Source organism: Chaetodon trifascialis, chromosome 5 (genome assembly GCF_039877785.1).
Source record: "Chaetodon trifascialis isolate fChaTrf1 chromosome 5, fChaTrf1.hap1, whole genome shotgun sequence".
Lineage (NCBI taxonomy): Eukaryota > Metazoa > Chordata > Actinopteri > Chaetodontiformes > Chaetodontidae > Chaetodon > Chaetodon trifascialis.
The window spans coordinates 28,338,293-28,364,055 of NC_092060.1; the positions used below are offsets into that span (position 1 = coordinate 28,338,293).

The following is a 25,763-nucleotide window of genomic DNA, read 5'->3' on the forward strand; positions in this document are numbered from 1 at the left end:
GATCTTCTTTTTTCCATGTTTGGTTTGAATAGTAAAAACACTGAACATGCTTTTCTGATTAAAAACTCAGCTTGCTTTGTCCTCAAGGTGAGTTGTTTCAAGTAAACAGGGATTTTATCATTTGCAGGTCAAAACATCTCTGAACATCTGACCTAAATGTGGTTTAAAGATGTGGCTTTGCACACCTGCAACATGCAGCATGACACAGATCCTCATTACAGTACATGCTGGCATACAGTAATCAAAGCGCTTTACAACAATGGTTATATGTGACATCTGAAAACCTTTTTACTTTCCAACAGAACTAAAGCCAGTTTTAACTCAGATCTCTTTTGTAAATCAGTGCTTATCGTAATAAATAACCCGTGGACGCCTTCACATAAACATTAGCAGTTTGGGATGGAAAGATTTTGAATTTCTGCTCCTTGCCTAGCAACTGATGCAAAGACACACTAGCAGCGGGGGACACCTATTTTGGGGGGAATTCATTTTGGCACAGCGCTCGGCCAGCTCCTGCACTCCACTGTCAGTCAGTTGCTTGCTGGGTTGTAAATCCTCACGGCTGAGAAGAGTGCAAAACTTTTCCAAACAGATTCTCTCGGGAATGAAATGAAAGTGCAGCGAGGGTTCAACAAACATGCAGAAAAAGTGCTATGAGTGTGTGTCTTAGAAGTGAAATGCTGACAGAAGTGCATTCGAAGACGCTGCCTATGTAGAAGCACTTCATCATACATCCACACACACGCGAGCGTTTAATGCTGAAATACACACATTTCTTTCCTACAACACAATGAAACCACTCAAATGGATGTGGATGCAGTGAGCACCTCACACACCCTGAGAGGTGGTATATTTAGATACTTCTCCTTACCTGTATGCACATATTGTACACACATGCATGCACACACACACAGACACACAACAGCATGAGCTCATCAGGTATATTTTTTCACTAAAGCAGCCACATCTGCTGGCCTCTATTATCACACACACTACACCACAGCACACAGCTACCTGTCACACACACACACACACACACACACACACACACACACACACACACACACACACACACACACACACACACACACACACACACACACACACACACACACACACACACACACACACACACACACACACACCACCCAGTGAAAACACAGACAGCGTAGTTCAGTAGGAAAATAGCCATTTATCTTTACTAATCTCAGCAAAGTGACTTATAAGCAGTTTCGTATTTCCTCATTAGCTACAACAAAAGTATTACATTTTGTGTGTTGAGTGTGAGTCCACAGACTGACATAAACAGCATGCAGTAAAACCAGAGTCGAATCAAAGCATCAGTAACACCATACATTTGGTATCGCAGAGACATCTATTGTGAAGCAACGTCCTCACTTTCTTTTCATGTTGATTTGCAGTACAGAGCCATAAATTCTGACCGCCTGACGGCATGTGGACAAACAAGCTGAGAATAATGTGTCAACACAGCTAATGTCACAGGACCTGCGCCAAAAGTACAAAATAACTTGACATTTGACTCGCAGACAGTATCGACATGTCAGCCAGAGCTGCAGCCGTTTCCCTCTCTGTGTTTACACAACTCTACAAAACCTGTCATATGATGCAAAACACCTTAAAACGTTCAAATCCCAAACCATCAGAGCTACAGTCTGTTGACTGAGTCCAACCTGTTCTGCTATTCTTTTCATCTTCTTCACATCTTACGCGACAATAAGCATCTTGATCGACTTAAAGAGACTTGCACTTTGCACTTATAATGCTGTGTAAACAGTGACTTTGAGGGTTTGCCTGAACACACCATCAAGCCAATGATGAGCATCTAATGAGTAATTCAATAAAAAGAGAGACAGACAGGAAGAAGCAGTGCAGAGGAAAGCAGAGCAGCAAAAAGGTGGGAAGACAAATATCAGTGGACACGGCCGTATGAGACGTCCTGACAGGTATTTTGAAGTGAGGGACGTCCTCTCAGTGGGGTCAATCTCGCAGGTGAGATCTCAAGAATGACACGGGAAAAAAAAGTGCTGGACCACAACCATGGAGCAAGTGATGTGGCATCTTTAGCTGAGACAACAAGTCTTTGACTGTGCCTGGGCTGCACTCCCCGCTGGAGGGAGGGAGGGAGGAAGGAAGGAAGGAAGGAAGGAAGGAAGGAAGGACGGAAGGAAGGAAGGGAGGGAGGAAGGAAGGAAGGAAGGAAGACAGAAAACAGAGGAAGTTATTTTTTTTAATCATTAAGTCTTTTTTTACACTTTCTACACTGTGTTTGTGTGTTATTCTGGTTACTGAGCTGCAGGTTTAGCCTACGTTTCTCACTCAAATGAACCTCAGAATCGGCATGTGGACTGTTCAGACTCAGAGACATTTCTGTCCCTCGTGAGGTTCAGAGAGTGTGTGAGTGTTCTCGTCTGACAGCCTCTTACCTTGTTTGGCTGCCACTGAATTCTGAGCCGCCTCCTCCTTTGCTTTCTTGGCCTCCTCCAGTGCAGCCAGTTTGGCCTCGTGCACCTCCTTCAGTGCGTTCCACTCCTTCCTGTTGTTCAGCAGGCGGTCCAGCATGGGGGTGATCTCCACATGGAAACGACTGAACTCCTGGGGAGCAGAAGAGGAGGACGAGTCAACCCAAATCCAATCACGTCAAATCAATACTGCTTGTTAGATCCAAAGTGTTAACATTTATTAAATCATAGAAATATGACAAATGAGTGCAAATAAAGTTGATTCTGCTAATCCAGTTGCACCTGAACCGTCTTGAAATAAAGTTACTCAGCCCAAATTTAAGTCAATACCAAGGCACAACACCAACAACGCCCAGATTAGACAGACATTCTTCAACGTGGTCTTGAGATCAAACACAGCAGGCGTCAGAGCTGCATGTAAATCTGCTGTTTAGTGTTCGGCAGGTTAAAGGGAAGGAGTGCTTCTGTGTTTGCCGGGCGTCTGACCTTGTACACAAAAGCGCAAACGAAGTCGATGAAACCGCACTGCAGCTTCGGCAGATCATCCGCTTTGTTTCTGTCCATCATAGGCTGAAGGAGAGAGAGAGAAAGGCCTTTAAGACATCCAGATGCACTGATGTGGTCATCGACCTTAATGTCTTTATAGCATGATGAGTACTGTAGCAACAACACTAAAGGGTCTATTTTGACCTGAAGTATTACTGCATTAAAGCTATCAAAGATTAAACAGAATGATAAAAGGTTTCACACATCAGTCATTTTTAAACGAAACGAGTACACAAACTGCTTTATCAGCTTGTTCCCTGTTCAGCCAAAACACCTTTAATGAATTTATCAACTGGAAAGTTTGGCTAATATTTCTTATGGTATGCGTTAACTGCGCACAGGCAGTGGACACCAGAACAGCGCCTGCACGTTACAATATGAACCGATCCCACAGCTCTACCGTAATTATTAACACATCTTTGTGTTATATTCATTTCAAGGAGAATGCTCCATCCTCACTAACTGGGAAACTGCTGCTGATTCACCCACTTTAAATAGAAGAAATTCAAATCATCTGATCAGAACCTGAAAGCCGAAAGGTCTCCTCAAAGCAGCAGAGAGTGAGCGCTCCTCACAGACGAGCATCACTGTCTTTGGTATGAAAGCAGGAAGTGCAAACTCTAGGAGCTCTACCTCCTCAGCGTCCTTTCCCAAGTTTAAATAAAGTTTGAATTAACGTGAAGTTACATAAGATTCCCATTAGCAGCCACATCTAAAATATACCTGGTGTACCTGCACACCGGACTGTGAAAGCCTGTCAGAGAAAGTTCACGCTGGCTCTAATTGCTGGTGAAATTGCCCACCTACATTTCCTGACAAAACTGTTCAAGTGTCGCAAGTTTTTCTTCTTGTCAGACCACCGTGAGTCAGAGTCGACTGCTGGGAAAATACAAACTGATCAAAATGAAAAGTTTTCCCTGCTGACACAGATGCTATTAAATTCAGAGCACTGCGAGGTGAGAGAGTGTGGGATGGTGCTTCTCACACTTCAAGTGTCTCAAGGACACGAGGGAATGAGACAGGGAGGGGGGCACAGAGGCAGAATGGAAGAGAGGGAGCCGGGGGAGGGCTCGGTCGGCTGGGTTAGGGCCACAGCGTCCGCTCTTTCTGTATCAGTGCTCCACATAATGGTCTGTACATGGCTCCACGCCGCCGCCACAGGGAACTAAATCTGTCTTTTCATTTTGTCTTCCAACTGCGTTTCTGTCTCTTGTTCTCCCTCTCCCTCCTCGTGTCCTTCCCGCTCTCCGTCCTAAATTGAAGCCCCGAGGAGAGCCGTGTCCTGCCTCCACTCCCATGATTCCTGTCCACCCACCGAACTGTCTTTCTCCTCCTCTCAAACTTTAGCTTACTGGCACAAAAAAAGCTATGAAAACCAAATTACACAGAAAAATCCAAGACCGAAAAATAACATTTGACAATCCAAACTGATGAAGGGACTGATCGCACATTTAACGACTTCTTGCAGATTGTAGGAGTTTAAATTTGCATAAAGAGATCAGTTCAATCTATTCGATTTCAGCAAACAAATGTTTAGCTAACACTGACTCTCACTGCCGTCACACATCGAGTAATAATCACTCACAATAATTAAGCTTTATTGACTCTCAAATGGAACTCCTCTTTTCTCATCTAGAGATCGACTAAATAAAACCACAGCGCTGCTGGAGCTGGAGGGGGTTTGGTGTTTTTACTCTGGGGGTCAACGGGACGGATGCTGTCTCCATCCGTCCCTCCAAACCTTCTCTTTAGCATCTCTCTCTGTGTCCTTACGATGGGCTGTTGCTCCAGGACTGTCCTCTCCAGGTCTCCCTGCTCCCAGAACTCTGCAGCTACAGACAGCGCCACCTGCAGGGTGAATCAAAAACAGGGTGAATCTGCATTTGTCGGACTGCAACATCACAAGTTCCCAGATCTAAAACTACAGATGCTGAATAACAGAAGAGGAAAGCAGCGAGACGTCACATTCGACTCTTTGATTCTGACTCAGTGATCAAAACTGCTGTAGATATATTTTCCCTACGCTGACAGTCTAATAATTTCAGCTCTCCTGACGCAGGCCGGCATATCCTTAAACTCCCATTTGAGTGGCATTTTATCAAGCAGGAAATCTTCCCGTTCACGTTGTTAAAATGGTCCTTTAAAGCTTTTACAATGTCCCATAAATGAGAATTCGCAGTTCACGAGGCAGTTTCAGGCTTTGTGTCTTGATGAGCTCAAAGCCTGTTTCCGTCCGCCCGCGCAAACCTGAAGCGGAGCAACGTGAGATCTGATGAATAATATGTGAATCCTGTGTTCGGGGTAGAAACCTCGTTTTAGAAGGAGTTAGTCATCGAGCCAGATTTGGGGAACAATTGCCATGAGGCTGGTGCAGCCTGCAGACGGATACTGTGTGAGTGGGAAGCAGAGCTGAGTGAAAAAGAAAATATCAGCCATAAAAATGTCAGCTGAATATCTCAACAGGAGCGAAGCAGCTCCAGCTTTTGTCTCTCCATAAAATCTTACAGAGGGCCGTGTATCATCACTAAAAATCTGAGTGAATTTATTTGTGCTTCAGAAGATTTTCATCGAAGAATCTTATCAACGTAAATCAGAGCAGAGCTGCGAGACTCATTTCATGCCAGCAGAGATTCACGCCGGTTAAATTAAATTCTTGTAGCAGCCGCAGGTCTCTGCACATGATGATCGCCAAAAGTGGAGGGTTTCACATGAGCTACGATGTGTTGTCGCTGTATTCAGGGTGGAATTCACCTTTAAAAGGGAAGAGTTAGTCATCAGACTTCTTCTGGAGCACAATTTGCAGGAGGGCGTCCGATGCTGTAGATAGACCCGCTGACAGTGTGTGTGGGACGCGGGGCTGACTCACCAGGTGCAGACAAAGGTGAGTCCAACCAGAAATAAATAAATGCCAAAAAATGAAGTGGAATACCCTAATTGACAGCGGCTGTGCAACGCAGGAGGAGTAACAGTGCATATATAATAATAACAAAGCAACGTGCGATGAAATGAAGGTGACAAACAAATCACACAGTTCAAACTGGTTTCAAGTCGCAGAGCCGTGATCCCCTGAAAACCTTGTCTTCAAAGGAAAAGTCAAGCATGGCGGGAGTCTGGAGCTGTGACGTGACTTAGCTAAGAGTCCCTCATTCAAAGAGACTTTTACTAAGTGAGAGTTATTTACTGGTCTGAGTGACTGAACCTTCCACCAGTGCTTCTCTCCTTCTCAGATCGTCTTATTTGAACGACTTTTAGAGGCCAGAGGAGATAAAATTACCCACCAACACACAAACAGACTGCAGGAAAATCAGACAGAATAAACAGAATTCAGTGTGCAGGAATACGTCTTTCTCCATCTGCTTATTCCGCTAATTATCTCCCAACTCTTCAGATTTATCTGGCAAGTCGTTGGGCGGCCCCAGTCCCCATCCTGGGATCTACTGTCTGAGAAACGTCACAGATTATGATCTTTTCCTTTCTGTCAGCAGAGGCTGCATCAAAGACTTCACCAGCACTCAACCAGCAGTGCTTTAAATCAACATTACTGGTTTTATTATGGATTCTATGTTGATGCAACTGCTATGAGACTCCAGCTTATGTGTGTGCTTAAGAATGTGAAATAGGCGTTATTGAGGAATAGCATATGCTTCCAGTCAAATGCAGACAAATAAAGGTAAAAAATGACCCTCCGGCAGCGGCTGCCGAGCAGCCTGGGATGCTTCATGTTCATATTGATATGCCTGCGTGTGCAGGCTCCATGGCAATGTGTATATTACATAGTTAACTGAAATAAAATGCTGAGCCTGCCAGGCGGTGATGAGGGAAATGAAAAGCACCGAGTTGCTTTTGATGCATGAGGCCGTCAGGAGTCACTGCTGAACGCCGCTGAGAGAAATGGCAGTGCTGACAAAATGTCATTCTCTGTCTACTTCATCACCGGCTCCCCTCTCGCAGAGCCTCTCCTGGAGCCCGTGTGCGAGTGTGTCTTATTACCGTGAGCGGCTGGATGTTTGTGAGGCTGGAGTGCCATTTTACAGCCACCGCTGTGAAGTATGAAAGGACCTTGTGGAGAGATCGTGCAGGTGTGTACCTTGCTCTGAATCTCCCACGGCTTGGCGATGGCAGACAGGTCACAAGCAGTCATCATCATGGCCCTGGAAACACAGCACCGATGAGATGTGAGGTCTGTGTGTCTCTGAGGGTGCCCGCCTCTCTGTGTGTGCGTGCGTGCATGTGTGCCTACATGACGATCTCTTTGCGTGTGGTCTCCAGCATCATGTACTTGGTCCAGTCGTTCCAGTTCTCGTAGGTCTTGGACTGGTCCACGATCTTCTGGAACATCGTCCTCTTCCTGCAGAAATAAAACAGAGAGGCCCTCATCTTCATCTCATGAGCTTTTCAAGGCGTGTGCTCGGCTGCTGAACAGGCTGCAGGAGGTGTATCAGCGTGTCTCACTCATTCAGTTTTGATCCTTGTCTTGTCTGTTTTGGTGCATACGGAGTAAGAGGTGTGCCTCTGTGGCCACTTACAGACAGTTAAAGTTAATCAATTGTTGCCTCTTCAAAATCAATTTATAGCCCACTCAACCATTAAACGTCATTACTCTCTTAAATCGCTTAAATAATAGCATTTAGACCATTGGAATAACATACAGACAGACCGAGTCACAAATCATAAATATCTGTGTTCATGAACTGACTTGAAGTAGAGAGCCAGGTCAGTGGCGATGATGGCGATGTCCATGAGGTGGATGACGAGGTCGTGCTGACGGCGGTTCAGATTCTGATAAATGTTCAGCGCCTGAAAGGCAAGAGGAAGTTCAGAAGCGTCAAAGCGCGAGGAGAAAACCAGGTAGTTGTAGTAGTGGGCTGCTGTAGAGATGCTGTGTGTGTGTGTGTGTGTGTGTGTGTGTATACGTGTGTGTGTGTACTGCAGCATACTTCATCTCTCAGCAGAGTCTTCCCAAACTCCAGATGGTGCCTTTCCAAGATGGAGGAGCCGTGAAGCTTCGCCAGAGGATTACCAGACCTGGAAACACACACACACGCACACGCACACGCACAGTGTGTTGGGAGGTTACACTGCGATGAATCACGCATGCTAAACCCAGGGTGGGCCTGGCCTGCTGCGTCCGCGGCTAATGGCGGCTCTCATTAGCTCATCCATCAGCAGGTGGAGCAGAGCAGCTGGAGGTGTTTCTGGTCAATATCAGCTCATTGATGTTCCGCGTGTGTGACGTTAGCGTCGCCTGAAGGGCTGAGATCAGCTCGTCTGTACGCAGGAGGAGCGGCTGCTGTCACTTTGACTCAATTAAACGGCCTCGGAATGACCAAAGAGTCCCATTTCACAAGGAACTGGGTCGTCGCAGCAGGAAGTCATAATTAATAAAAACTGTTTCTAATGTTTCATGCTGTTTATGTCTGTTCACTGTCTTTGATTTTAGGGAGCTGCTTTCTCTTTTGACCCCTGAGTTTATATTCAGTTCATAGTTAAACTATTTAAGCAACAGGTTTTTTCACTGCACGTCCTCCTGTTAGACTTCTGTTTGAAAGTGTGTCTGCTGCAGTGTGCAACCACTGAGAAATCACCTGTGAGCCGCTTCTACATACATGTACTGTACTGTGAAGGCTCTTTGTTTAGACTAATTGTTACTCAGCTCGCCTCAGCAACCTTTCTGTTCTCATTAATCAAACCCTGAAGCCTCACTGTTCTCACACTGCTTCTCTTATTGGCTCCATGAAGGAACAGATCTTGTATCTCAATGGGATCTTTCTGGCTAAATAAAGGCTAAATAAAAGTAAAACCAGCAAATCAATGCATCCCAACCGGCAACAGTGATGTACAAACAGGCAAAAAGGTCAGGAGCTAAATGAATGCAGCTTTACAGAAACAACCTCAATAATAAGTATGAATAAAGAGTCATGTGCAGTAAATACACATAAATAACTAGTGTCAAATTTAACCTCTTCACTGCCAGTATGTCCCCCACCTCCCCCGTTCCCTCCCCCGTGAAGCTCTTACTTCATCTGGTAGAGGTTGTTGGTTCCTCTGTGGTCAATATCGTGGCATAAGCCAGCGGTCACCATGGCCATACACTCCAGGTCAGTGTAGTAACGCTTCAGATCACCTGTCTGAGAGCACAAACACACACAAGTGACAAAGACACGCACACACAGGGATTCCCAGCAGGGGCTGTATTTCTATAAACAACAGACACTCGCTGGTTTCCTTATTGATGATCAGCTTCTTTTCCTTTACACACACTTCATTATTCCTCCCGTTTACACACACACAGATACAGAACACTCCAGATGATGATACAAGGAGTGAAAGAGGAGGAGAAAGAATGCTATTACTCTGAATCAGAGAGAGGAGAAACAGGAAAGATGAAAGGATGAAGAGGAGGAGGAGGAGGAGAGTGGGTTTACTGAGTGAGTCAGTGTATCTGTGTGTCTGACCATCAGCAGCGTGAACATGGTCTGTCCCACGTTGAATCCATGTCTCCAGTTGTGGTAGGTGATCCTCCTGTAGCCTTTACTGAGAGAGTACACGAACCTCACCAGGGCCTGCAGAGCGCGTGCACGCACACAAACACGTGAGGCACAGCGGTGAACACACACATCGTTTGTTTTGAACATCTACCTGGTTAACCAACCACACACCCACCTCTCTGGGAATGTGGAACTTGTCCACCACTTTCAGTTCGTAGTACATCTTGATGCCACATTTCACCAGGTCCAGCTCACTGTGTTCAAAGTCATAGAAGTGAAACTCCAAGATCTCAGATTTCTTAGAGCTTGGCAAGACCTCTGACTGTGGACAGAGACGGACAGAGACGGACAGAAATTCATACGTGTCGCCTCCGTGTGGATTCTAGTGTGAATACTGTCACGTTTTTTCAAAGCAAAAAAAAAAGAAACTGTCCCTTCGTCACGTGGAAAAACAAGGGACCTTAAAGTTTCACCAAGAGCTACGCTACATGTGCATTGTTCCTGCTTACCAGGATCTCCTCCAGCTCCTCCTCCTCACACTCGTCGGGCTCCTTCCCCCATCTCTCCCTGGTGTTCTGGGGAAACACACATCATCAACGCTCACCTTGAATGAAATGGTTCAGCATCAATCAACTGACTCCTGATCTGAGGTCAGAGCGGGTCATCGCTCTGCTTTTGTCTCCCTCCGTCCACTGACAAATCGCCTCATAGAAAATCTGACAGCTTATTTCGGTTTACAAACGACGCTCGCCCTCCTATTTATATCATCCACATCTACCGACGGGTTTGAAGCGGGCTGGGTTTGATCTGTCGAGCACAGATATCAAAGGATGAAGCAAGGCGCTAACTCTGCAGGATTGGGAATTCCATTTCCAGTGAAACTCTGCGCTCTGCCTCCCTCCTTTCCTCTATTTACCTAAAAATACATCCTTCATCTGCTCCCTGGAGCATGAATGTGGTTTTTATCTCATTTCAACAAGACCCCACTGCCCTAATTCCAACGTTAAAACTATTGAAAGGTGATCAGATTAAACCTGATCATCAGGTTGCTCGTGTCAGCTGATGGACTGAAACAACGACATAAGCTTCAATCCAAAGTTTGTCTCTGTATCAGCCTTAAAAAAAAACAAAAAACATTTCAGTGGTGCATTTCTTGTTGCAGTAGTTGGTTTGGTGAAGCCGGCCTCGCTTTTCAACATTTACTCACCAGAACGTTCTGGATTTCATCCTTGCGACACTTGACGTGGTACATCACCATGTCCTGGAAGATGTCCTTCCTGTTCTCCAGCTTGTTCATCTTGTCGTAGGTGTCGGGGTTGAGCATCGACCACCCCAGGAACTGGGTGAGAGACTAAACGTGTGTGTGTGTGTGTGTGTGAGAGAGAGAGAGAGAGAGAGAGAGAGAGAGAGAGAGAGAGAGAGAGAGAGAGAGAGAGAGAGAGAGAGAGAGAGAGACTATTATATTAAACAGCCTATTACTGGTGGCATGTGTTGGAAAAACAAAGATGGACGACACTCCTCTCTCTCTCAGTGACCATCAGAGCTCAAGCTAACTGCCTTCTTTAGTTCAAATCCAATGAAACCATGACGAGTAACCACAGCTGCAAAAAGTGCATTTCCATCCAAAATACCCTGCAGTAACAAATTTGAGTAAGTAAAGTATCTCAGACGTACTTACTTTCCACCAGTGTCACTTTGTTTGCAAACGTTACTTCACACTATTTTTTAAGTTGATTTTTCATCAAATCATATTCAAGCGTCAACATGAAAATTGTTCCTCAACCTATTTTAAATTTCATCTCCCGGCATTCAATGGCCAAAAACGAGCTTTTTCCCCCATGAAAAACATCCCTTCATGCCTTAAAATGTCTTAACTGTCACTCAACACCTTTGCCTTTATTCAGTATGCGCAGGTCTATGAATATGTGATTAGACCCCGCCTCTGTCTCCGCCCACTGCTCACCTGCTGCTCCACTCATATCTGGAAACTGATTCCAAAGAAGAAGAGTCTTGCACAGGGTCGCCTAAAAGTCGATGTATCAGAATGGTAATTTATGTTTCGCCTCTCTACAATGCTAGAAACAGTAAAGCGATAACACGAGCCGTGAGCTTGACTTTGTTATCGAGGAGCTTCACCCCTGAAGCTTCAGCTTCACCCCTGAAGCTCCTCAGTTACGTGATGTGTGAAAGCCTGAACGAGTGAAGCCATGTTTCTGAGAGCGTCACGGGTCCACTGCAGTGCCAAGGACTCGTAGCATATTAAAAAAACACCCCGTGAAGATGTTAACAAGGTTAAAGACTTGACTTTCATTGGGGGGGGTCTTTCAGGAAGAGCTAAGGATCAAACTGTCATGTTGGGGGTTTTCAGTGAATCCTGAGCAGCGAGGCAGATACAGAAACTTCAGTAAAAAGCCTCCAGGCCCAACCATAAATAATGCAGACGCTCTGAATGGGCTGAGAGTATTTATAAACCAATGAGTCAGTGCTGCCACACGCACGCACGCACGCACGCACGCACGCACGCACGCACGCACGCACGCACGCACGCACACACACACACACACACACACACGGACGCACACACACACAGACACACACACACGCACGCACGCACACACACACACACACACACACACAGACAGTACCTCCATCAGCGTTTCGTCCATTTCATCAAAGGGTTTCCCATCCTTCCTGTTATAGAACGTGGCCACACCCACGATCTCCTCTTTCTTGTTGACGATTGGCATCGACAGCACGTTCTTAATGGTCCAGCCGGATTCATCCAGAGGCTCTTTCTGTGCACGTACACACACAGTTCAATGTGCTTTACTTCAGTGACTCTGAACAAGCACATGCTTCACCTCAACATGTTAAAGACCGCAACGCGGGACCCCTTTATCCTCCCATCGCCGTCATTAACAGACAATTTATGACAGCAGGGAGCAGGAACGCAGTGGAAACGTGATGTCACCTTGCACATTCAGGGGAAATGTGAGAGAATCAATAATTCACCTGCTTACTGTCTCTAAAATCTAAACGTCCTGCAGCAGCCTCACTTTGGTGGACTGCCTCATCACAGAGGAAGCGTTCAGCCGTCAAGAGTTACAAAGAGCTGGATTTAAGAACATTAACATCATTCACTGGAAAATGCTTACATGTGTTATTTATAGTGATCTAGAAGCTCCCCTTAAAACACATGCAGGCTGCTGTTGAGTGTGCTGCTGATGCAAACTGCTCCCCTTCAATGCACAGAGGAAACAGAGGAGCTGCTCACAGCTGGAGAGAGCTCCGAGTCATTTTTGGAATCAGGCTTGTATAAATTATTTCTCGGTTGCAGTTTGATTGAAATCTGTCGCTCGCATTGTATAACTTCTTGAAGTCATGAAACGCTGAAGGACTGCACTCACACTTCTCAAACAGTGTGCTATCATAACTAGTGGGTAGCATTAGTTTGTAGCGTGAAGCAGATGGTAAGATGACTCAAAGATGAAGGACAGGCACGTGATCAGAAATGACATTACATTCACATTCAGACGCCGACTGTCAGCAGAGCAGAACCAGGACGGCATCAGAACCAGAGCGTAATGAGAATAAAGAGAACGGGTTATTTACGGCCTCAGGAAACTCATTCAGACTGAGGAGAGCAGAGGATGAGGAGCACGTCCTTTATGGGCGAGATGGCAGAATCCTTCCTTGTGATTATTCTCTGGTGGTCTCTTATGGTCCATAAGAGCTCATTATGCAGCTCAGTTAGTTTTCTAATATGTCTACATGTTCTCACTTCTATTCTATGCACATCACTCAAGAGTAAAGCCTGACAAATACGCAATTACTGTAATCTGGCTGCAAAATGCTAATGTCGTGTCTTACTTTAAAAAAATGGATGGCAGATATTGAGAAAAATTGCTTTCTTATCTCACAGCAACAACTGGTGTTAGTGCACACAGATATGAGCGTGAGGCCGGGCGGTGCTGAGCGTGTTCTTCCCTGGATAAAGAAATGCTCAAGAACAGATCACATGAAGCCAAATCATGTGAGTGAGTTCATGAAAAAGAAAGGTACGATAATTCATCTTGGAGCTGATCATTATTTCTTTTACCTGCATGTTAAATACATTTGGAGTGTAATAAGATGCAGTATCTGTGTATGTCTGCAGAAGATGGAGACACTTTGATGTTTATGTCAAAAGCTGAAGCTTAAAATCAAACTTTTAAAATGAATAAAGAAGCATTTTAGCCGCTGTCTCCTCTTTTCACTGATCACGCGGCGTCCTCTGCCTCCTGACAGGAAGCCTGATTTCTTTCATTTCTGGAGTTTTCACTGTGAAACAACAAACTGGAATCATCTCCAGAAAGAAATTCTGATGATGGATTTTAGTCCCTTATGTGTTTTTCACAGCTTACAGAAAACTCCATACTGTACAACTGCTGTCTCATTGATCTGGTCTTAAAGCTTCACTGCAGCTGAGTGGTTTGTTTTGTTGATGCTTTGCTGCAGTAAAACAAAAAACTTGCTTACCTGGAAGTCGAAGAATTCATCCTCAGCTGCGTTCATTATGTTGCAGATCTGTTGAAACATGGAAACACGAGATGACAAAGATGAAGATGATGAGAAGAATCCTCAGTGTTCAAAGTAAAAATCAAAAGGAAAAGAAGAGGCTGCTGGGAAAGACGAGGAGGTGATCTTTGCTCTCATGTTCTCACACCAGAAACTCCACCTTCAGCTTTTTGGCTTGAAGGACTTCATGTTCATATCATCATAAGCAGCTGACAAAGTTTTACTGGCCCACAGTGAATCCAATCGAAGCCCCCGAGTCTCATCCAAAACCATTAGTGTCACCCTGACGCATCTTCTCCCCTCAATTTATGAAAAGGTTTCACCTCTCACATGATGTGGAAGAGGAGAAAAGGGATGCCAAAGACAATGAAAGGACAGGGACGCAGGAGGACAGACGGGTGAAGCAGGAGGAGGGATGGATAGACGAGCGGCGGCGGGCTCAGCGGTTTGGGAAAAGCACGCTGTGATTAATTGCAACGGCTGCAGAAATTACAATTATACATCACAGCAGCGTGTGGGTGAGCGCGTTTCATTTCCACCACTGCGTGCTCCCTGGCAACTGTGTAATAAGGCCTAATGGCGCTCTGCTCCTCTGACCGCCCGCAGCTTCCAATGGAGACGTTTAGAAATAAAGATATTTTGCATGGGCTCCTGCACAGCAGAGAAAAAGAGCTGTTCTCTAAAAGTGAGAAACGACGAGGAGAAATTGGCTCTAAGCTAAAAGTTTTGTTGAATCGAGCCACATTCAGATTTCAAAAACATATTCAATCACTGAAATAACGCTTCATTTTATAAACTCTGCCTCCAAGACGTACTCATGCACACAAAGGGTGATTAGGTAAAGATAAGCTGTCACAAAAATATTAATATAACTCCTTAATCTTAATCCTTAATCTACCTGCTGGACTAAAGATGACCAAATACACCAAAGTAATATCTGACACATGAGTCAGTCAGTCAAAATACTGCATTTGGATTGGCTGAAAATGGCTCACAGCTTGGTTTCTCAGTCTGTCTCTGATGCTCATCCGCCACAGGAGATACACTTCTTCTCTTATCAACACAGCTGTCCACACGGGACACTTTGAAGGCTGTATTTTACACTTCAAATACTTTACACTGCAGCTGCAGTGATTGTTCACTGGACTATTTAATACTGGGAAAACACAGGTGACCTACACACAGAATTGCACCTGAACGCATCCTATGCAGCCTGTGTAGACAACAGATTCATGGAGTCTCAGCCTGGATGAGATTGAAGGACTCACTAATAAATGTTCACCGTCCATTCGTTCTTTGAGGCACAGTGTTTCTATTTCACTGACCTTCAGAGGTTCTGTATGTATGCATCGTCTTTATTATGAATAGAAGTTTTTCTTATAATCCCACAGTGTCCCTGACTGAATCCCTTTCTCGGCCACCTCCTCGCTGAAACACCTGTTGAACTCGCTGCAGCGTGTCGCTCTGAACATGCTGGATATGATCAGAGTTCACAGCTCTGTGTTCATGCTCGCTGACCATTTATTCATTATTCACTTGTTTAATTCATACGTGTTTGGGCTCCAGGGAGGCTGAAAGGTCACATGTCAGTACTGTCAATCATTGTATACCCATGTGACAAAGACTCCTTCCTTAACTCTGGAACTTAAGACTGTAAATGTGACAGCTAAATGACTCACATTTACATATAATTACAGTCTGTGCTCTCATTTGGTCTGATTCAGAGTCTCTGACAGCTGCAATAAGAAAATAATGCAGGCAGACAGAAGAGTTAGACACCTGCGAAACTGAGAAAGAATGATGAAATCTGAAGTCACAGATTGAAGCTGTGCAGTGCTGACGTGGAGGAGCCCTGTGGAGGGCAAGCAGAAGCTATGTTTACGTTCAGTGTTTCTCAGCAAAGCATGCTGAATGTATAGAAAACAATGTGTTGAATGACGTCCCCATAAAACAGAAGACCATGTTTGAAGTATTTTAAATGCAGCATTGTTTACGACCATGTTTACTAGCTTGAGGTCTTCTTCTCCGCCTTTGCTGGCGCACTGCTGCCTATGTTGGCTGAGTGGAGCGCTGTACGTTGCTGTAGGAGGCTGTCGTAAGGTTGTCGGTGGGACGTAAGGTTGCAGAGTTCAAGTGTGATACCAAACACTCGATGAAAAGTTTCCAAATGGGAACTTTCTGTGTTTTAATTTGCCCTCGAGATGAATTAATGTGATGCTATCCAGTGAGAAACGTGTAAAAATGCTGTGTGAAATTCATGATGCCGCCACATAATTCTGCCATGGTGCGAAAGTGTTCTTGTGACACAAAGTGGATTCGAGAGTTTATGCTCATTTCACGACACTGTGTGAGGCAGTTAAAGAGAAACACTGACCAGTCCAGACTCTGCTACGTAGGTTGGTAAACCGCTGATCAGGGCCCAGTGATCTGCCGGAGGGTTCCTGAGGATGAACACAACAATAATCATGTTAAACGACAGGAAAACAAAATAATGAGGTGAGTTACTTTCCTGTGCTGTGTTACGATAAACGTGACTTTGCCCGGGTGAAATAAATGATGTGAAATCATTCAAATCAAATTGTGCATAAACAACTTTCAGTTTACACAGGCGGGATTATTCTGCAGTGAAATGTTTGGACAGCACTAATTTCTGTTGACAAGAGCAACAATGTTGGATGATAGAAAAGCAGCTGAGGATGAGGATGAGGGTCGACCCCAGAGGTCAACGATTTTCATCTTTCAGTCAGGAAAACGCAGATCGTGTTTGGTTTTGTCTTTTGTCTCTTCTTCTCTCTAATAACCAATCCTCAAACACCTTTAAAGTGGCCCAGCAAGCTTTCCTGTGAACAAGCATGTTTACATCCAGGGTCACCATAACTGGCTTGTGTGCATGCTTGAGTCTAACAAAGTTTTGAATCATCTCCTCTCTCAGAAAACATTTGCAGACATTTTTCCTGCAGCTTTGAAACCTGCAGCGTTTACATCCGTGTTTACTAGCTCGCACTCTTCTTCTTCTCTGCCTTTGTTGGTGCTCCCTTTTGTTTCTTGGCCCATTAGATCGGTGGCACAGTGCAACACAACAGGCAGGAAAGTGCAGAGCGTCCACGTGCACAAGGACAAAGACAACAGGGGGGCACTTCAACTATCAGTCAAAGCTCCAGAGGGGACCTTTAAACCAGATCTGTGCTGACACTCACGGTATGACTTTGATGTCCTCTTTGCCGTGAAGGATGTAGTCAATCAGCTTGTAGAAGATAATTTCCTTGAGGAGACACACGACACAACAATCAGAGAGTCACTGTTACCTCATCACGTAGGTACGTTTTGACCTGAAGGTGGCACTAGAGTAAATGAGCGGCGCTAGAAGCGGTAGTCAATGCTTCCTCACTCTGCCATCAGGAGTTTTGGGTCCGTCGTATGGTGGAACTTCTCCCATCAGAACAGGCCACAGGTCAAAGAACTCCTACAGAAAAACACAAAGAAGAAAAGATTTAAAGCGAGACAACAAAGCGGACGCAGCTGCTGCTGTTCGTCCATCATTCAGATGCACTCGCTGCATATCGTCAGCACAGCCAGCTCCACCGTTCTGCCTGAAAATGCTAATGCCAGCAGCCTCTTAGCAGTGTGGAGTATTTCTGTCCTCACGAAGAGCAGATTCCAAACATGAGCCACTAGTTTTGTTTGTTATTCTTAAAAACTGGATTCATGAAATCCAGTGTTGTTACCAGAGAGCCATCTGCGCAGGCAGACAACATGTGTTTGTTCTCAGACAGCAGGTGTTAGGAATCAACTGGCAGCTGCTTGTAATTAGGTGACAGCCACAGCCAATAAGTAGTATTTATGACAATATGTTAGTTATCACAAATACATAGGGAATGTAGCACGCTGATCAGAGGACGGCTTTACGTAGTATTTATTTCACTGAGACAAGACAGTGAGGCAAGAAAGAAGATGGAGACAAAAGTCTGAAAATACGTTGTCCGAAAAGAGGAGAAGAAGAAGCAGAAATGATGTCATTGAAAGGCAGACGGGATGAGAATGGTGCAAACACAGCAAACAAACAAGCGACAGACACACTCAGGATAAAGTCTGTGGAGGTTTGGTATGATACGATGGTTCCTTCAGCTCAGAACATCGAGGTTCCTGAATTCAAGCTTCTTAAACCCGAACTGTAGATTACTGCCCTACAACAGTTTGACTGCGTTACTTTATTTAGGTGACCTGCTCCCTGACGCTGAGGCTGAGAGCAAATCTGAGGGAAAAGCTTCTATTATTTAACGTCCACAGCAGTGAAACAGTGAAGCACAGATAGAGATCTGCAAACAGTGGATTAATCGTTCTGCTTGTTTTCCAGCTTAACCCTGACTCTGCCTGCGTGCCTCTGCTGACCCACCTTGGTCTTGGTCATGTCCAGCAGACCCACAGAGTAACGGTCGCAGTTGAGGAAAGCTCTGACCGTGTACAAGGCCTTGTGGAACTGCCTCTCGATGTCCGTGAGCTCTTCAAACACCTTGCTGGCCGACCACAGCAGCACCTGGATGATGGAGTGGAATACAATACAAAACTATTAAGTTTCTGGGTTCATGCACACCACAGACCCTGAGCGTCGTTTTTTTTTGCTATACATCTTATCAAACACAGTTCGCTCTATGACTGTCTTCCCATCTTTATTTTTGTCCTTTGCAGAACATACGTCATCAAGAGTGTCATCAAGAGTGAAATAAACATGGATCCTTCCTGCTGTCTCTAAAAAACATCACATGTGAGAGTGGGAGGTCAGATGTGGGGAAACTCAAATGAACTGAACGAGGCTAATTCAGATGTCAGGGAGTAAATGAAGCTCTGCATGCTGTGTGGCCTCACCTGTCCCCTCCTGGTCTCACAGTTGTGCAGGTAGCTCAGGTGGAAAACTCTCAGGATCAGGTTGGCAAAGTTGAGATACTTGTTTAGAGTCTGGAAGAAAACAGCAGACATTCAGCTGCTTCGAGTGAGAAATGGACATGATTGTGGTTTTCAAACAGCAGATTATTTGATTTTTGAGAGAGATTCAAACTGCCATGTTTGAGGAAAATGTTGTTTTTCTGGGTGGGATTTGGGCTGCATGCCACAGGGGCTTCCAGGTGATGGAGCGCACCTTCAGGAAGCTACATCAGAGGTCCCCAACTGTTCTGGCATTGGCTGAGAGGAGTCACTGTCCAGTGGCTAACGTACGGCCACACTTTGATTTAAGGATTGTTTCTCAGCTTATACATCTGACCGCCTTTGTGCAAACACTTCACGTCAGGCTTGTTCTGGCAGTGAAGAATTGGAAGTGATTTTGCAGTTTCTTTTCCTTGGGACTCTTTCATCACGGTGGCCGAGCCCTTTGCGCCCTCTCTGACAGGCCTCTGGTGGCTGAAAAACCAAATCAGCTCCCGTTTCAGTTGGATAAAAAGCAGCGACTTTAAGTTGTTTGGGTGTTAAAGTTTAACCGTCGATCAGGTTTAAGATTTGGACAAATCAGATCTCTCATCTCAATTCAGAGGTTAGGAGTCATGGATTCAATATTCTCCAAAAATCCTGGGCGCCAACAGCCAATCAGCAACATTGTCTTTATCACTATGTGTATTTTTATTCATATCTGGATCCAAAAGCAGGTTGTGTGTTTGTATAATTTAATGATGATACCATCACCACTGGAGAGAAACAGGAAATACATGAGGTTAGAAGACATTACATGTTATCAGTTAACTTGATTAAAATATTCTGGGATCCATGAACCCAAAACGGCTCTGAAGGAGGAGGAAAACACAGCAGATCAGCTGCATCAGAGTCGAGGCAGAGCTGACACTTCGTCTACGTCACATGGTTTTATGTGGCTTTTATAACAGAGCTCATAAATGATTATTTGGCAGACTGAGTTTAATTGTGTTGGATCACTGTCCGGTCAGGCAGCCAGTTACTGACAGACGAAAGCAAAGGGAAACACGTGCAAGCTGAGGGGAGACAGTGTCACATGTTACCTCTTCATCCTTCGTAGTGAACTGCGGCCCGTCCAGCTTATTGACGGCCATCATGACGGCCACCATGTCTTTACCGTTCATGATGGGGATGGCGAGGATGTTCTTGGTCTGATACTCGGTCACTTCATCCACAAACTCACTGAAATGAGGGCTCTGTGAAGAGAGAAGAGAGAGAGTGCATTCGACTGTATTTAACTGGCTGTTCTTTGGCCCTGCACTCCTCAAAACGTCCAGACTCAGCTTTGATAACACACCACGTCCACCCGTGAGCGCTGCTAGCTGCTAGCTTCCATTCTCTGCTGCACTCCTCCTACTGCTCCTCCTGTACAGCAGGGGTCATCAATTCTGTTCCTCCAGGGGTGAAACTGAGGAAGAACGGCTCATTAACTGCCAAGAAGGAACTAAAACCCGCAGAGAGCGATCCCTGGGGGACCAAAATTGGGACTCCTGATTTGGGTAAGTTGAGTAAGTGAGTAACATATATTTTACAATGTTGTACTTCAGCTTCTTGTCATTTGTCGGCTGATATATACAATTATACTAATATATCTGCAATAAGCCGTCAGCCAAGCCCACCAGACTGCTTCCTCTGCCCCTTTAGCAAACACACACTCACATGCAGGAGACAACTCCTCAAAATCAAACATTTGCATCATTAAAGTTTCATCCATCAGCCTCAGAAAATATAATACTGCTGCTGTCACAGGCAGAGAAAAGAGACCTGAGCAGCATCTCAAACCCTCTCCTCCAGCCCGGCTGCAGACACAGAACGTGGAGCTGCAAAAGAAAGAGCTTTCGTGGGTTTAATGTTGGCGTGCGTCGCACTAAATGCAGTGAAACGTGTTTCCCTGAAGTACAGACCTGCCTGTTGCCACAAACTCAACTTGTGCTTAAAGCTGCTTTACATACATCTGACGTGCAGCAGCAGTGCCGGAAATGAAGGGGAATATCACAACGAGAGAGAGACAAAGCTGGTCCTGGATCAGCTGCAGCTTTACGCTGTTTAAAAATGAACGCGCTCCAAAGACCTGGGCAGTTTGACAGCTTGTTATTGGGTGACCTTGGACCCCCTAAAGCCCAGAGAAGTCTTCATCCTGCTTGTTATCAGCTGAAGCTTTGCCTTGACCTTTGCCCAGCAGCTCTACACTTTAGGCTGGTGTCAGAAAATCCTCAATAAGGGTTCAGAGATGATTTATTTTATATCTGTACATGAATAAATAATGAATGCAAATAAAGAAACATGTCCAAATAAATAAAAACAAGTGTAATAAATACATAAGTAATCTCATCTAAAGTCTGCACACACACGAACTTCCTCTCTGACCAACTTAGCTTGTCTGTTAGGACACAGGAAGTGGATTTTAAGGTGTTCCTGCTCGACTGAAGGGAAAAAACAAAACAGTGCAACAGAATAGATTAAAGGTGTGTTATAGTGCTGAGTCTGTGAAAATGGCTCAGGTCCTGTGTGACCTCTGGGAGTAATCTGGGATCGCTCTAATTCAGAGCAGATTAACAGGCTTCATCTGCAACCTCCCCCACTGACACTGTCCACGTTACACACACACACATGCATACACACCTCAAATAACAGTCAGGGTTATTAGTCTGTAAATGATGTGATAATTAAATTCACTTTGAAGGAGGCGTGGATAGAAGAACGGTGGGAAATGAGGCCAGTTGTTGTTCACTGCGTAATCCCAGTGACACAAAATCCCCGTCTTCCACTTCCAAGAATCCTGACTGGTTGACCGGCCTGACTGGATTGGACTGGGATAGAAATAGAGACAGAGACACACTGATTCCCAGTCTCTGCATTACTGTGAAAGGCCATCCTCAGTGCATTAGCATCATAAAGCCGACCAATTATATGGCAACATTAGCCTTTCCTTCGCGGTGACTGGGGAGAGGCTTGGGGGCTTTGATATTGTTCCAGTTGCCACATTTCCCATCGCGCTTTCATGTGTTTGTGAGAGGCTGCGGCGTGACGGACAGAGGTTTTGAAGAGCACCACGGCGTTTGTTCTGTGGCGGCTCAGGGCGAAGCCACAACCGGCTGGCCTGGCGGCAGAACCGTCAGATAAAGACGAAACCAGAACAATCAGCCGGGATCTGTTTTGTTCGCACGTCAGCGGCTGAGGTTTCTAATCTGCCATGAAAGGAAGTGATTGAACTGATACGGAGGAGGGCTTGTAATCCATCAGTTATTGTGGAGTGGGCTGCTGCCTTATTAACTGTAAATGTCACAATAGCAGGTTGTGCAGGAAGGAGGGGGTGGAGGTGAAGTTAGTGGACCTGCAGTGGCATGACACACTTGAAATGTACATGGGAATAAGCTTGCCAGCCTTTTCCAAATGTCAAAGGTATTGGCTGTAATGAGATTGAGCTGGCTTTGGTTGGAGGGAATTAGAAGAAGGGACACTGCAGTGTCCAGTCGCCATCTGGTGGCCAAACAGAGGCAGAGCAACAACACACAGGGCTTCACACCCTCCCAACACAAGGATTTCAATGTCTACTGAGCAATTAACAATGTTTATATTCTTTTTCATTAGCAATACTATCATTTTATTATCTTTCATACTCGACTTTTGCATAAATGTTCCCTTCTCCGTCCCCTGTACTGCCTGCTGTCTTACTTCCCTTTTTTAAACGGATTTTGTGGAAGCCAACAGGAAGAACATGGCAACAACAGGGTGAAACAGTTTCATTCTGACTATGTAAACACCTACTGGAGCTGCACTAGATAAACTTTAAGAGGATTTAATCCTGTATGAGTAACTGGGAGGAGCTGGCCTTAAAGGCTTTGGCCTTTATTTTTTTATGCAACTAGTGAAAGTGAGGGAGAAAATGAACCGGAGGGATAAGTTTGCCACATTTTAGATAGATAGATAGATAGATAGATAGATAGATAGATAGATAGATAGATAGATAGATAGATAGATAGATAGATAGATAGATAGATAGATAGATAGATAGATAGTTTGTCTGCCGACGCGTGTCGTGGTTCTGTTGGCCCCATCAGTGCCACACACACAGAAGAAACACACTCAAACAGTCGTGTATGTACCTCCGCCACATTAGGAACGTTGACCATCTTTTTGCTGGACGCCACGTGGCCCACGATGCCGAGGTCCAGAGGGTACACGATCTCACTGTCGGGCGGCACCAGGCAGTCTTCAAACGTCGCATCTTTATTAACATTAAACAACCTGGAAGTGAAGAGCAGCACAGTGTTACGATGAGCAGCTTCTCATCACAGGAAGCTTCACATCCACAGACCGTCTCAAAGAGCCGCCATCAACAAAGCCCAAGCACTGAAGAGGAAACGTGAACGTCCCTCGACACTTTGAACAAGGCAGCAGGAGCAATAAGAAGAAGCACCAAAAAACATCTGAAGTCATCTGCTAACATCCCGTTGCTTAATTAAGCTGCCACATGTGAGCGTCTGGAATGCACGAGCGCGAAGCGGCGAGCTGGAGAGAAACAGCATCTGCGCTCATTCATTACGATTCCCTGAAGATTTGTTTGAGATGATTTTTGTCCAAGCTGTTTCCCACACTTTACCGTTTCCTTTTCATGAGACCAACATGCAGACACGCCTGCAGTCAGTCACAGACTCCATCCGTGGCAGAGAAATATTATCTTATGATATTTTGACACAGCACAGAATCTGTGTTGGTGAAAGATGAACAGAAATCCAGTCACCTGGTTGCCAGCTCGGCCACTCCGTTCCTCTGCCGGTACATGAAGAGGCTCATGCGGTCGGCCCTCATTATGAAGCTCAGGTGTCTCATGAGGTTGAAGATGGACTTCTCCATGTTCAGGTTGTCCTGGATGTCCCGCACCAGGTCGAAGAGGATCTCGCTCTCCTCCACCATTGTCAGGTCGTGGTACTTGCTGACGTCCACCATTGGCTTGCGGTTGTTGTCCAGCAGGTCTGAGATGACCTTAGGCCTGAAGTTGATGTCATAGTACTGCTTGGCGAACTGTGGATTGGCGTCCAGGAACTGCTCTGCTGCCGCTGCGTCCACCATGGCTGCTGCTGACAAGGCACAGTTTGAAATGGAGGGTGTTTATCTTAAATTGTCTTTTACTGGCTTCTGTTTTTTAATTTTCCTTTAATTGTATTTTATTTTTATTTTTATATTCTCTTCTACTCTTTCTTTCTTTGAAATGTGTGATTTTAATGTATTTTTATGCTTCTTTAAAGCACTTTGAATTGCCTAGTGTACGAATTGTGCTATACAAATAAATTTGCCTTGCCTTGCCTAAATATCTGTAAGAAAATGCAAAAATATGTACAGTATAAACTGGAGTCGAGTGCTGAGACTGAGCTGTACAGCAAAGGTGCTGTAAAACCAAAACAAGGAGCTGAAAGGTGCTTAAAAAGCTCTGCAGAGCTGCAGATAATTCTCCAGTGGCACATGACTATAACTGTGCCGTTTCCCAAAACAGGCAGACACATCAGCACTCATGTAGTGAATAAAAACAGCAATCCTACATGAACCACTGATAACCTGCCATTTCATCGTCAGTGATAACCTGATGGTCTGTCTCCAGTCACTCCAACATGCTCTTGTCTTGAAAACGGACAGAAACAAGCTGAAACGGTTCTTAAGCACACAGTGAGTCTTTCATAGCTCTGTCAGCACTTCTCTTATCAACACGGTGAGCTTATTGTTTGGTCTGTTTATCAGCGTGTTCCACTCTTATTCTTAAAAAAAAAAAGCACTTTCAGCTGTGATTAAAGCGAAGTGGCTGTCATCCCTTTAAATCATCGTAATAACGATGTCAACACAAATTATTCCTGGCAGTTAATTAAACATGTGTGTTATGACAACATGACACGTTTCAGTTAACTGAGCACTTTCCTGTGATAATCTGACCCCTCTGGCTCTTCATTCTGTATGTCATCTCTTCCTTGTACTCCACATAGAAAGTCATCAATGCAGTTATGATAATAATAATCTATATCTGACACCAGCGATCCAGTAGATTATTTCAATAAAAAGCAAACAGTCCTACCTGTTAAAGTCCTTGTATTGTCTGCAGCACAGTGTATAATCCCTCTGTCTTGCTGAACAACCCCGCAGGTGCCTGAGAAAAGAAAAGGGATTACCAGGATGGCTTTAAATGGTCATGTGTGGACATAAGCCCGCATCCAATTACAACACTGGGCTTAACGATACCTTCCAAAGATTAATGACACAACCTGGGATTCCTTTCTCTGTCTCACACTGATATATCTGCTCGGGGCATACAGCCTGTTGAAGTACTGTTTGTTGGCTGTGTACCAACCACCAACCAGGTCTGAAAAATGTCACCTTGCTAGGAAAGTGTTGTGTGTTGGTTCTCCCCATTGACAATAAGAAAACAGAGTTCATATCAGGCGTTTAGGTGACATTTCACACAAAGTCTTTGATTTTAGTTTAAAAGATAGGAAAACCAACGAAAGGAGGCTGCTACAAGGTGTTCAAGGCTAACCTTGAAACAAGGCCTGAAAAAGACAAGTTTTTCTATGTCGCTTCTTTTTCCCTGACAACCCTCTACCTTTCCACTGCTTGTTACTGGGTTTGAAATATAAATTACCAGTTTGATGTAAACCTGTGTGATGAAACAGACAGCTGTCACACCCTGTCTGAGGAATGTGAGACGGAGAATAACAGCAACCACTGAAATCACATCATGGGTGAT

At 44.9% G+C, this 25,763-nt stretch overlaps 1 protein-coding gene across 2 annotated transcripts; it reads right to left on the reverse strand.

The window, feature by feature from the left end:
• Nucleotides 1–1,446: 1,446 nt before the first annotated feature.
• pde6a (phosphodiesterase 6A, cGMP-specific, rod, alpha) lies at nt 1,447–25,169 on the reverse strand. Of its 2 annotated transcripts, none has more exons than XM_070962268.1 (24): nt 25,095–25,169; nt 23,775–24,108; nt 23,137–23,278; nt 20,074–20,226; nt 18,935–19,024; nt 18,465–18,605; nt 17,460–17,534; nt 17,269–17,333; nt 16,446–16,512; nt 14,033–14,080; nt 12,160–12,309; nt 10,722–10,865; nt 10,024–10,089; nt 9,690–9,836; nt 9,482–9,589; nt 9,045–9,154; nt 7,964–8,051; nt 7,723–7,823; nt 7,267–7,374; nt 7,114–7,177; nt 4,800–4,874; nt 2,967–3,050; nt 2,445–2,613; nt 1,447–2,128 (listed from the first exon to the last, which is right to left on the reverse strand). In XM_070962268.1, exons 2-24 carry the CDS (start codon nt 24,101–24,103, stop codon nt 2,082–2,084), a joined length of 2,571 nt encoding a protein of 856 aa, XP_070818369.1. In that variant the 5' UTR covers nt 24,104–24,108; nt 25,095–25,169; the 3' UTR covers nt 1,447–2,081. The 2 variants fall into 2 exon arrangements, with proteins under 2 accessions (XP_070818369.1, XP_070818370.1); XM_070962269.1 differs by having other exon boundaries at nt 23,775–24,111; nt 25,095–25,168.
• Nucleotides 25,170–25,763: the final 594 nt, after the last annotated feature.

Bases quoted from the DNA above. Each gene is read 5' to 3' on its own strand.
- pde6a (XM_070962268.1), bottom strand. From the start codon at position 24,103: ATGGTGGACGCAGCGGCAGCAGAGCAGTTCCTGGACGCCAATCCACAG. The intron at 10,866-12,159 runs GTACTGTCTGTG...ACACACGTTTAG, and splicing joins TGGACGAAACGCTGATGGAG to TCTCTCACCCAGTTCCTGGG. The intron at 4,875-7,113 runs GTACACACCTGC...TTCACCCTGCAG, and splicing joins CGTGGGAGATTCAGAGCAAG to GTGGCGCTGTCTGTAGCTGC.